The sequence below is a fragment of the Macadamia integrifolia genome, chromosome 14 (genome assembly GCF_013358625.1).
Source record: "Macadamia integrifolia cultivar HAES 741 chromosome 14, SCU_Mint_v3, whole genome shotgun sequence".
Classification (NCBI taxonomy): domain Eukaryota; kingdom Viridiplantae; phylum Streptophyta; class Magnoliopsida; order Proteales; family Proteaceae; genus Macadamia; species Macadamia integrifolia.
The window spans coordinates 21,572,471-21,584,607 of record NC_056570.1 but is presented as its reverse complement, the minus strand read 5'-3'; the positions used below and the strand labels follow the sequence as shown (position 1 = coordinate 21,584,607).

The window sequence follows — 12,137 nt, the reverse complement described above, 5'->3', positions numbered from 1 at the left end:
CCCTGGTTTTTACCCTTGATTGACTTTGGATTTTTTGTTTTGTTAATATGTTTTCCTCTTTGTTTAATATGACAAGGGTTTAATATTGTTTGAATGTTTGCTTTAGGATGTTCTCCTCATGACAAGTAATTTGTGACTTTGTGTTTTTATCTCTTATTTATTATGAAAAATTTTTTTTCTAGTTATTTCATATTTTGCGGGGTCAGGAGGGTTAGGGTATACCCGGCCCTTGATGGCAAACCAGGGTCAAGGTCAAGGCCAATCAGGGCCGGCAAGGGTTGGGCTGAACCCTGAAGGGTTGGGCCTAGGTTGAAGTTTTGCGGCCCTAAGTCAAAGTCAGGGTTAGGGTGGGTTTGGGCCCGGTTAAGGGGACTCAGGGTTGGGCTAGGTTTTTAAGAAACCTAACCTGACCCAACCCAACCCTGTTGCACCTCTAATTCTAACTTTTCTATGCACTGCTAGAGCGGCATCATGCTTAAGTAATATTATGACTTGATAAAAAAAATTAATTTAAAAGAGTGACTTTTAAACATCCAAAAAAATGGGGATGTGTTCCAAGGCCATGATCAAATAAATCTTTGAAATTTGAAATTCAGAGCATTGTAATCAATCAAGGAACGTTGGAACTCTCTAAACCACCCCTCACCCTAACAAAAAAAAAAAAGGGAAATCTTTGCAATATGGGTATAAAATATCCTGCAAGTCCCAAGGATTTAGAGGACTGTATCGATATTGGTGTCGGTCTCTGTTGATATCGATTCAGATCGGATGGGATCAATGAGTATCAGTCTATTTTACCCCTGATTTTTATAAAAAGTACTATTTTTTCCTGTTTTACCCTTGAAGTGATAATTGATCCAGATTCGATATCGTATTGGGAATCGGTCTCAGCCGATACCGATCTGATTTGGCGGATACCAGACCGATACTTGAAAACATGGCATGACCTAATCTGCTATACAAAAATCCATTTCAGAACTTGCCTTGGGAGTGCTTCTAGGAGGAAAGCAATAAAATTTAAAACCCATTTGAAATACTCAACAATAATGTCTTATAAGTATATTAAAATATTTAAAAGAGAGAGAGAGAGAGAGAGAGAGAGAGAGAGAGAGAGACTTATGGTGTAGACTTCTGTAAGTAATCCTCAACTTGTTAGCTGATAAACTAACAACCATTGTGGCTCTGACTGAAGCAGAGATGATCTGTATCTGATCTTTCTAAAACCACCTAATTTATTCTATTTAGAAAATTTTCAGCTACTACTAAATCCTTTTCTTCAGTTCACTGATGATTCTCAATAATGGGTGAAGCAGAAGTGGGTTCTGTCTCATTTGTTAGAATATTATCAATATATTAGTGTTTTGTGGACTTCTGAGGTAGAGAATGAATGTTTGTTTGCTCTACTACTTTGAACAGCAACCATAAGCAGAAAAGTACTTTAGATTGAATAATAAACATGGAAATTGGTGGAAGATTTATATTGAAGCATGCTATAGCTTCATACTTAGGAACAACAAGAAAAGGAAAGAGATTCTTCAGAAATTTATCTAAAGAAGGTACAGCTTTTCTGGTGCGAAACTGTTGTGATAATGCCAACCAGGCGATTTTTCATCTGAAGGGGTTTGATACCTCTTGGTAGCAAAGTTTTAAGGAGCTTCATTGTTGCTTCAGTGGAATGGCTATTTTTTTCTCCTTGTGACCTTTTCCTTCAAATTCTTTTATCAGTCCTTGAAAGTGAGATTAAGAAGTATGTTCTTCAATTAAAAGTAATGAAAAGCAATGTCCATTTGAGTAAATATAACTAAGAATTCAATAACTGTATCAAATAAAAATTATTTGGTTCAGTACCAATTGTAAGAGTCTTTATTCCATCACTGGACAAATGTGTAATACATAGTAAGTAAAGAACTTTGTATGGAAACAAGGTAATTCCAGCTTTATTCTCTCTCAGGAAGAAGATCTTGAACAACATTCAACCAAAATAAGATGATCTTCTTCCCCAACCCCCCAACAAGAAAATGGAAATCTTGAACAATATTCAATCAAAGGAAGCCACTTCCTTCTGGAAAAAGAATAGCCCAGAAGGGCCATCATCAGGCAACAAAGCCAACTTTACAGGACCTGCTGCACCTTCTTCAACAGTAAATTTCCCTGTGTTGAGGTTAAAATCAGATTTGACGTAACCTGGGCAGACGCAATTTATCTGGAATTTGGGAAACTTTTTGGATAGAATCCTTGTGTAGGCATTCAAAAATGCTTTGGACATACTATATGCAGGCCAGCCTTTAGTTTCTATTAAGCCCTCCTTGAATTCCTTAAGATACTTGTTCACTGCCTCATCCACTCTCTCTTCTGTGAGGCCATCAATATCACTTAGCACTTCCTTAGCCCAGGTGACTGAGATGTTCTGCAACAACAGAAGTAGAGAAATTATATTTAATTAAACTGAATTAGCATAGTATCCATACCAACTTGTCTTTTAAGGGAAGAGGGATAGTGCTCAAGTGGCTGAATAGAAAATGGTTTATTGAGTAAACCTGAGTTTAGCATGCAACACTACAAAGTGTATACCACCAAAATTCATTGCTTAGATGCATGACAAAGGCATACCCAGTGCATGAAGCTCCAGGAACTGCAGGGTCTTGGAAGGGGTATATGTTGCTTATATGCATGGAATGAAGAAATTTAAGTCGTTGAGGGAAAGGAAGGATGCAAGTTCTAAGATGTACTGAGTCTACTGACCACCTTAAAACATTCACAATATATTTACAAGATCACGTTTGTTATCAGTACCTGTAGCTTCCCTAAAGAAGAAGAAACATTCACAATTCTTGGCGAATCTGATAACTGAAGGAGAGGAAGAAGTGCTTCAGTCACTTTTTTGGTGCCATAGTAGTTTGCTTGTAGACATTCTTCTCCTGTCTCACAAGTTTGCCTTGCCAGTTGCTCAAATTTAGCTGCCCTAACTTCTTGCTGCATGAGTAGAAGAATCTCAGTGTAAGTTTTAATCATTTCCTATTAGGATTAAGAAAGTTATCCACACCCCCCCCCTTTTTTTTTTTTTTTTTTTTTTTTTTCTGTTAAATGTAGGCATTCTAGGAACAGTTCATCCCAAGTGATAAGTGGGTCAAACATTGAACCAGTAATCATAACAAAAATTTGAACAAAAATGATTGGGTAATTTGAAATACAGATTGTAAAGCTTGCAATCACAAATGTTAAGCCAAAAAGCAGAGCGACAGAGACTTACAGATTCATCCACTGCCATTATGGCTTCGAGACCAGCATCATCATCAACTATGACTCCAGAGACAGCTGCATTGTTCACCTACAACAAATTTCAGCTTAAATCATTTAATCAATCTAATCAAGATGCCAGGATTTTCTGCATATAGATTTTGATGAAATTCTCTGTAACTATACAAATCAAAATATGGGATTCCAAAGTTACCAAGATATCAAGCTTTCCGAACTGGGTTTTGATGAAAAGAGCTAGGGAAGCAATACTAGCAGGGTCCTTCACATCCAGCTGATGAAAAAATACATCAGATAGTCCATACCCTTTGAGCTTCTTAACAGCTTCAACACCTCTGTTCTTATCTCTGGCTGTCAAAACCACAGCTACACCATTGGAGGCCAACTGGTGACATATCTCCAATCCAATCCCCTTATTAGCTCCAGTAACAACTGCCAATCTGCAATACAACACTTGGTTAGGATATCTGGTAGTAACCTCTAATGGGTTTTGTTAGAAATCCATTAATGGAGCTGAATCAGTTACCTCTTTGATGCAGAATTTGTGTAGGTGTCTGCCATGTTCGACGATGAGAAGTGATGGATAAAGTCTGAGCAAAATGTTATTCTAGTTGTTCATTGCTTGATATGCTTAGACTTAATAGCCTATTTATAGAAATGCCAAAGTATTCCCTCAATAGGCTATGCTTGGATTCCAAGAAAAAGGAAAAAAATAAAATCCTGAAAACTTGATTAGATACAATTAATGCATTCAACTGTCAAGGTATGTATGAGCTTCTTCTTCCTTTCCAAATCTAATATGAAAGTCTTACGAGATGAGATTTTTCTAATCTATGATTGGATCTCTGTTTGATAGTGGAGGAAACTTGGATCCAAAGATGTTCTATGAGGAAAGCAGAATATTCTTAAATTTTTGTGACTGCCAAAGTGGGAAATTTGTGTTTGCTTTCGATTGCTCTTACGTCATCAGTGAGAAGTCAATTAATCCAGTCAGAGGAAAACATTAAAATTCAATTTAATAGTTAATTATTATTATTTAATGAACCAGCTATTGAAGATTTATGGGTGGACCATCAAGCTTTCAGGGGCAATTCAGGTCTAGAGATCATAACGGTTCTTTTCTTTGGGGGTTCTCTTTGAGAATAGGTTGCGTACATGCATGTGTTGCCGTAGCTTTTGCTGTCTTTTATGCTTTGAAATTGGCGAAGGAATTTGATTACAAGTCAATTTTGATTGAAAGAGACAACCTTACTATTATTAACATTCTCAATCGAAATTTTCATTTCATTCCTTGGCGAATCAAACACATTATTGTATTTTGTTGAGTTCTAGCTTCTCAATTTTCCTTTGGGCATAACCTCCGTGAAGGAAATGATGTAGCAGATTTCTTAGCATCTCTTGGAGCTTCCTCACAATGCTATAACTGTTGGAATTCTCCCGCTTCCTATTTTCTGTCTTCTTTATAATTGTTCTAGTTAGTCCTTTAGCCATCCAGAAAAAAAAAAAAAAAAAAGAGTGGACATCAAGCTGGGAATTTCTGGTGGAACCCTATCAAACAAGCATAATGTATCCAAGCACCGGACCGACTTGCAAAACCCGCGGGTCCATACTGACCCCACAACCGCATTGGACTAGGTCATACTGAGATTGAATGGTTCTCCATACTGACCCCACAACCGCATGGACTAGGTCATACTGAGATTGAATGAGAACCATTCAATTTTCATTGAAAACAGTGAAAAGCACTAAACACCCCGTGTGAGTGGCCCAAGGTATGCCTAGTGGGAGTCGAACTCAGGACGTCTGAGTTTACGGCTCGTACCAAGTTTGTTGCTCACCAACTGCACTTCCCCCTTGGAAGGGTCAAGGCCATAAATATCTATTTCTATTAATGAATGATTGAAAATAATTCCTACTATTACATGGTACCCTATGGACACCATTTGAAGGTTCTCCATGGACCATGGCTGAAAAACAATTCGATCCCAATTGTAAGGGTCAAGGCCATAAATATTTACTTCTATTAATGAATGATTGAAAATAATTCCCACTATTACACGGTACCCTATGGACACCATTTGAAGGTTCTCCATGGACCATGGCTGAAAAACAATTCGATCCCAATTGTAAGGGTCAAGGCCATAAATATCTACTTCTATTAATGAATGATTGAAAATAATTCCCACTATTACACGGTACCCTATGGACACCATTTGAAGGTTCTCCATGGACCATGGCTGAAAAACAATTCGATCCCAATTGTTAGGTTTTTTTTTTTTGGAAATTTACTGATAACAAAAAGCATGTGTACAACCAATAGTCTCTAACACATGAAGGTCTTGAAAGCACGGAGTGGTAATCGGCCAATCTATCATACACATGATAAATAGGGCCTTCCTTGCCAAGGCGTATGCAGCAAAGTTTACAAACCATGGAGTAAGATTAAGGGAAATTTACAACACTACCCTCTGGAGAATGCCAGTATTATAGGAACACCCCTTCTCTTTCACCAAATTAGACTCAGACCCCCTATCGTCAGTCACTGTTACCTAATATACCAAGAATGCTGATGTATGCTAACAGTATCAGTTAATTTTTTTTTTTTAAATACCATTTTGCTTTTAAAAATAATGAAGTACCGAAATTATCCTTACCCATGATAGCTTGATACCAAACCCTTGTAGTCCCCAAGTCAATTTCACCACAACCCTTCCGGCAATGGTGACTACGGGGGAAGAACATTCCCTTCTGTCGAAATCCCCAAGAACCCAACAGAGACTCAGAAAAAAGAAAAAAACTTCATTTCTTTCTTTCTTTCGGTGCGAGATAGTTGAACGAGTAGAAGATGATTTTGTTTTTCTCTGCTTCTTTGTTGGCAATGACTTTCTTCCACACAAGCCAACGTTGGAAATCCAGGAGGGTGCCATTAATATATTGATGTTTGTCTAGGAAGAGTTTACTGCTATGGGTGGTTATCTTACAGATGCGGGTGAGGCCTTATTGAAAATGGTAGAATATTTCATTTAGAAAGTTGCAGTATATGAGGACCAAATATTTCGGAAGCATCCATCCACAACCTAAAACCCTAGGTTACCTTAACAAGCTACCCCCACCCTAATCCACAGTCCAGTTTGATGTGGATTGGGCTGGGCCGTTGGGGGGTCATGCCATGCACCATCCGAATTTAGCCCAAATCGAGTGCGAAGTCCACATATTCAACGTATTGAGCAAGTCCATCAGGAAAGAGGCCTTGCATGTGGGATGTGCTCCTTTTGTTTTATTGTAAGATAGGTGGGATAGAAAACAAGTAGCAGCCAATAGTTGCAACCCCTTTTATTGGAAGCCAATAACATAGAATAAGTCACCTTCTTTTTTGGGGTTTACAAATATCTTCTTAGGTTTTGACATTTTTAAAAATACCCATCTACATTCTATTTCATTGACTGCCAAGAGGGGTTGCAACTAATTGGTTGCAACCTGGGCCGTGGCCAAATTTTGTCCGATAGGATGTACTTTAAATTCTATGTATAAGTAAGTTCGAGGGGAAGTGTTTCTCCTAAAAACCCTTTTTAGACATCCAAAAATCTGCCATTTGGTGGTTTAGACTGAAAAATAGCCCCCCACCTCTCCCTCCACGTTTATTTGGACCCAAAATTTTGTCATTTGGAGATAGATCACTAGGTAAAGTGTTCATATCTTAAGTCTCAATCCAAATAGAGTTTGCCAAATGAAAAAATAAAGTATGAAAAAATTCAGAATTATGACATGAGTGCATTGACATTTATAAATATGTAATTGAATTTAATCTAACATTTGGTCAATCCAGACCATTCCTAGGATGACCTCTTAATTTTTTATCAGAAAATGAAAATAATTCGTTACGGAGTGATATAATTAAGTACATCAATGTCCAAATTGGTAATATCTCGGTAAAAGAGATTGTTAATTATTGTTAAAGCTAGTTAACGCATGAGAAAAGCCACCTCGTTCTTAGGCCTGAGCCAAAAGGCCGGTAGAGACACAAAATTATAGACATCCAAAAAGAGGGAATTGTGCTCCAAGGCCCCGTGATAGTTCTATAGGCCAAAATAGTTTGATCCAATTCCTTTGAATTGCTCCATATTTCTCCCATACGCCATATTTGAAAAGATCCTCTTTCAATATTGCATGTCTGAAGAGATATTTGGTCTTTCTATTTTATAGTGGATTTACATCATGTAAATTAATTTAAATTATTTTTATTTCTTAAATCGCCATTTGACCTTAGATACCATGGCTCAAGTTGAACAACATCTTTATTGGGTTCAAAAAATAGGCTCATTCTCAGTTAATACCAAATTTGGTAACTTGAACATGAAGCAAAACCAAAACTGAAACCAAAAAAACTATTTAACTTAACATATAAAAACCGCTTAATTGGAACCATTTTTTGGTTTCGTTAGAATATTGGAACTGTTTAGTAAATGGTTCGATTTTGATTTCCACCCATTGTACTTTGAACTTAATCGAAATCAAACTAATTAATTGGTGAAATGAGATGAGATCATTATCTAACCCCAAGGGGGTAGTCGAGTTGGTAAGGGATTTTCGCCTCGGGAAGCATGTAGTTCAGAGTTCTATTCATTTTTACCTCATTGGGGCCACTCACACGGGGGTGTTCAGTGATTTTCACTGCTTTCAATGAAAGTTAAATGGTTTTCATTCAACCCTGATATGACCCGATCCATACGGTTGTAGGGTCAGTACATGAGTCGCGGGACTAGTCATACTGAAGGCCTTGATATATACTCGTGGTTAGCAAAAAAAGATGAGATCACTATCTCATGGTGTCATGTACTCATGTCAAGTTGTGACTTGGCTTCTTACTTTCAGTTTGGTTGGAGCCAAACAATGTTTAGATTAGGTGGTAGTGGTAATGAGTTGCCAAAGAAAGAGGGTGCTCCATGGTAATGATTATAGCCCACAGGCCCAATTTGACAAGCAACATACAACCAATCCCGTTGGCAAAGGAAAAATATAGATGGTAATAAGGCCCACAACGAGTGAGTTAAGACTACTCTACTACACACAAGAGGTGGCAGCTCAAATCCATCGCCTTCGATCACCTCGAAGTGCATGCCCATGTATTGAGTTTCTTGACCAGGCGTTCCAGGGAGTTGGATCTGAGCCGATTCCTCTTATACCACTAAAAGAGCTGGATCCCAACAACTCATGCAGATATCGCAATACCCATGACGAGTGATCCCAAGCTGATCTGGCGACAGAAGGCTGAGTTGAACTTTCCTTTTCTTTCCTCTTTGGGCAATTGTGGCTCTGATACGCAAGAATCAAAGACAAGACTGTTCCAACTCGATCTGGGGTCTACGCAAGTCGCAAACTATAGATCTTTCGCTTATAAATACACTCTCACCTTCTCAAAAGTCCAAAACGAAGTCCACACCCTCAGATCGACCTTGTGTTTGTTTATTAAGCTGTCTTCTACTCTTCTCTTGTGAGTTGTGAGTGCTTTCTCGCAGATCTCTCTAAGAGGTTATAATTATTTGCTTTGATTCTCAGCAATGGCTCAAACCAGAAGTTTCGTGGCCACCGTTCTCCTTTGCATCGTCGCGATGTTCGCTTCAGTCTCAGCCCTGGAAATGGCACCGTCTCCGGCGCCTTCCTTGGAGAAGGGAGCTGGGTTTGCATTGCCGATTTCGAGAGCTATTCTATGCTCGTCCCTCCTCTTATCTCTCTTTGCTCTCTTAAAGCACTAAGATTGGATCGGATTGGCCTTCATCTGATGGATTTCTTTTGATTCTTTTTTCTCCCTTTTCTCTGTTTTGTTGATTGATCAGATCAGATTAGATCAGATCAGATCATCAGAGTATACATATAGTGAGATTCATAGCTTCGATTACCATTATTTGATTGTATCTGTCTGTAAACGGATGCATGATTCTTAAATAATAAAGATGCATCGGTTATCCTTTCTTACTTGTTCTAATTTGTGGCTATGGAAGCAATTTTGATTGTAGAATCTCTCTAAAATTCCCCAATAAATGCCAAACGTGGCCCTCTCAGAGCTTTTTTTTCGTTCTTTTTAAGAATTTTGTTTGCACACACCACCATACAACTTTTCATGGGAGTAATGGATAAAAATCCTTTTAACAATTCTCATCTGGTGCAATACTGTACAATACCCCTTGTAGAAGTTGACACATGGGCAAAACAGAATGAGGGGTTCAGATTAATCTTCCATTAAAATAACTCCAAACCAATGATTCACCAACTTAAATCGAATCGGACTAAGTATTCAAACCAAACCGAATCAGTTTTTGAATTAAAACCTGAGAAATGAAAACCCCCTTCCCTCTCTTTTCCTCTCTGCCCTAACTCTCTCTTCCCCAAATCGCTCCTTACGAACAAGCGAAACTTGCTGCTCACGAAGGTGCACTCACTCACTCGAAGCTCCCTGGTCACTCGATCAAGGTTCATAAGGATTGGGTTTGATTTCTCTAGCGCCGAAGCTCTTGGATAGCGTTGTTACCTGGTTAGGGTTTGATTCAAATCGTTGGCAGGTAAAATCCTAAACTTACAGTCCTTGTTAGTGTTAGGTTTTCATTTCTCTATACAATACTTTGGGTATTTTGGGTGAATATATTGGTGATCTTGGTTTGAATTTTAATTTGTTCTCTTGGTATAAATCTTTTATATGATTATATTTTTCTCTTGGTAGTCATCCTTACAGCTTCGGTTATCCTCTTGTACAATGACTGTGTTGAATCATATGCCCTTTTCTTTATTTCCTAGTCGTGCTTTCAAGTCTTGCAATTTGTGAATTGCTGTTTCACAGAACCCAGTTTGTACATGACAAGCTTCTTACATTTTAGAATAGCATTGCTAAGTTAGAATTTTTTTTTTTATTAATAACCAAAGCTGTTAGCAAAATTAGACTTAATAATTTTTATTAATGATGATAGTTGAATCCCAACTTACATTGTAGGTAAGGAGTCTTTTGCTCAAAATGGTAGAGCACTTGGGTTAATGCCTATGTTATGGTGGTTCGAATCCACCAAGACTTTGAAAAGTGAACGAATGTATGATTACTTTGAATATGAATGAATGCATTTCTTCTGCCCTAAGATGCATATCTTCTTTTTGCCCTCATTTTATGCTCTGTTTTCTGTAACAAGGTACTGACTTTTAAATGTAACGACTTCTATGCATTTTCCTTGTTTCATAGAACTTCTTTAGAATTGAGGTTAGCATAGAAATCTGAGTTTTGTTAACTATTGTTGCTGTCATGTACTTCTGCTGGTTTGACTTTCATGCATTCTGTTTAGGCCAGTCTTGGTTTACTCTGCCCTGAACTGAAGGTTGCATCTAAGGTGAATAAGGTTTCATTGATTTTTGGCTTTTGTGCAAATGAACTTGTTTTTATGGAATGAAAACATATATATTCAAAATATATTAGTGCAACTATGTGGAATGAAAACATGTGATCCACTAGAAGTGCATATATTGACTTTCCAGCCTAATTTTAAAAACTGTTGAAGGGAAATCTGTCCTTTCCTGTGGACACTTTCTAATTCTGTTCTTAGTTTATATTATTCTGCTGGCTTTGTTTCTTGTTCTTAAACTTCAGATTTAAACTTTGTCAATCATTGTCAAGTTCTGTTTTCAGAATCAATACTGAAGATCCTGTTCAGAAACACTGTCCCCTTACAACATTACTCTTTTTAGTGCTATATATATTGGAAGTTCCAAGTAGGAATGTGACGTTGCATGTTGCATTGTTGAGTCTGGCCAGTCCTGAGTCTTCAGTGTTAATAGGTTGTATAGAAGTGTTTATGGAATGTCAACTTGCATGTGCTGTATTAGCAAATTCTTGATGTATGCTTTCTTCATTTTCTGCATTTAATAAAACAATTGAACCAAACCATCTAGCTTGCTGCCATTTGACACACACACACACTTCTCATAAGTTGTTTTTACTACAACTCTGGCTTGCTCTTTTGAACTCAAGATTTGAACATGGAAGAATGTGAAGAGGGGTGAGGGAATACAAGGTTTTGATATGATGATACTAAATTGATGATCAGAAATGGATTACCATTACCAGTAGCTAGACCCAGTTGCCAACCCAGACAAGAAATAAAGATTTGAATTTGGAAAAAAAACAGAGAAGAGCCCAACAGGTCTAGGTTTTCCTCTGTTCTGTTTCTAAGTTCATAAGCAGTTGAGCTAAACATACAGATTTGACCTTTGATTGGTTGGAAAGTCCTTAATCCAGGAGACCAACCCTTTGCACTTACCAACCCTTAGTTTCCTCCCTCTGTCCTTCTCCTTCCACTGAAACATCCCTTCAGAACCATTCATTCATAAGAGTTTTGGAACCCCCAAATAAAAAAACCCCTCAACACCTTAAATTCAAACTTAATGGTCCCTGAGCCCTCTCTAGAGGTGATATGGGATGACATCATAGGTTTAATGATGACTCTTCTCTCTCTCTCTCTCTCTCTCTCTCTCTCTCTCTCTCTCTCTCTCTCTCTCTCTCTCTCAAGCACCATTAAATTTGAGGACATGGTTGATATTTGACCTTACATTTACAGGGGATGACATCATGGGTTAACGATGACTATTCTCTCTCTCTCAAGCACCATTAAATTTGAGGACCTGGTTGATATTTGACCTTACATTTACAGAATAGGGCAGAATTCATAAAAGCTCTGGATTGTATTGAAGAACTATCAATTGAATACATTCTCTTTCTGTCTCTTTTCCGTAAGGATATTAAAATTTTAGTACATTTGTACAGAGCTAGAGACAACAACAATATTAGAAAGGGTTTCCAAGAAAACTTCACTTCCCCTCAGTTTCTTATTAAAAATGTGATACTTAAA

At 37.8% G+C, this 12,137-nt stretch overlaps 1 protein-coding gene and 1 long non-coding RNA gene across 2 annotated transcripts; one reads left to right on the top strand and one right to left on the bottom strand.

Annotated features, from left to right (window-relative positions):
* Nucleotides 1–1,835: 1,835 nt before the first annotated feature.
* LOC122061067 (salutaridine reductase-like) lies at nt 1,836–3,958 on the bottom strand. Its single transcript, XM_042624233.1, has 5 exons — nt 3,782–3,958; nt 3,452–3,695; nt 3,251–3,328; nt 2,794–2,973; nt 1,836–2,407 (listed from the first exon to the last, which is right to left on the bottom strand). Exons 1-5 carry the CDS (start codon nt 3,814–3,816, stop codon nt 2,039–2,041), a joined length of 906 nt encoding a protein of 301 aa, XP_042480167.1. The 5' UTR covers nt 3,817–3,958; the 3' UTR covers nt 1,836–2,038.
* Nucleotides 3,959–8,463: 4,505 nt separating this feature from the next.
* LOC122061069 lies at nt 8,464–12,010 on the top strand. The gene is made up of 2 exons (XR_006134555.1): nt 8,464–9,812; nt 11,847–12,010. It is a non-coding gene; the product is annotated as an uncharacterized LOC122061069 (long non-coding RNA).
* The last annotated feature ends 127 nt before the right edge of the window (nt 12,011–12,137 follow it).

What these genes read in the sequence shown, in the direction of transcription:
- LOC122061067 (XM_042624233.1), bottom strand. Translation starts at nt 3,816, where the DNA reads ATGGCAGACACCTACACAAATTCTGCATCAAAGAG. An exon ending in TAATGGCAGTGGATGAATCT is followed by an intron (nt 2,974 to 3,250) that starts GTAAGTCTCTGT and finishes CTACTCATGCAG; the next exon opens with CAAGAAGTTAGGGCAGCTAA. An exon ending in CTTCTTTAGGGAAGCTACAG is followed by an intron (nt 2,408 to 2,793) that starts GTACTGATAACA and finishes CTGTTGTTGCAG; the next exon opens with AACATCTCAGTCACCTGGGC.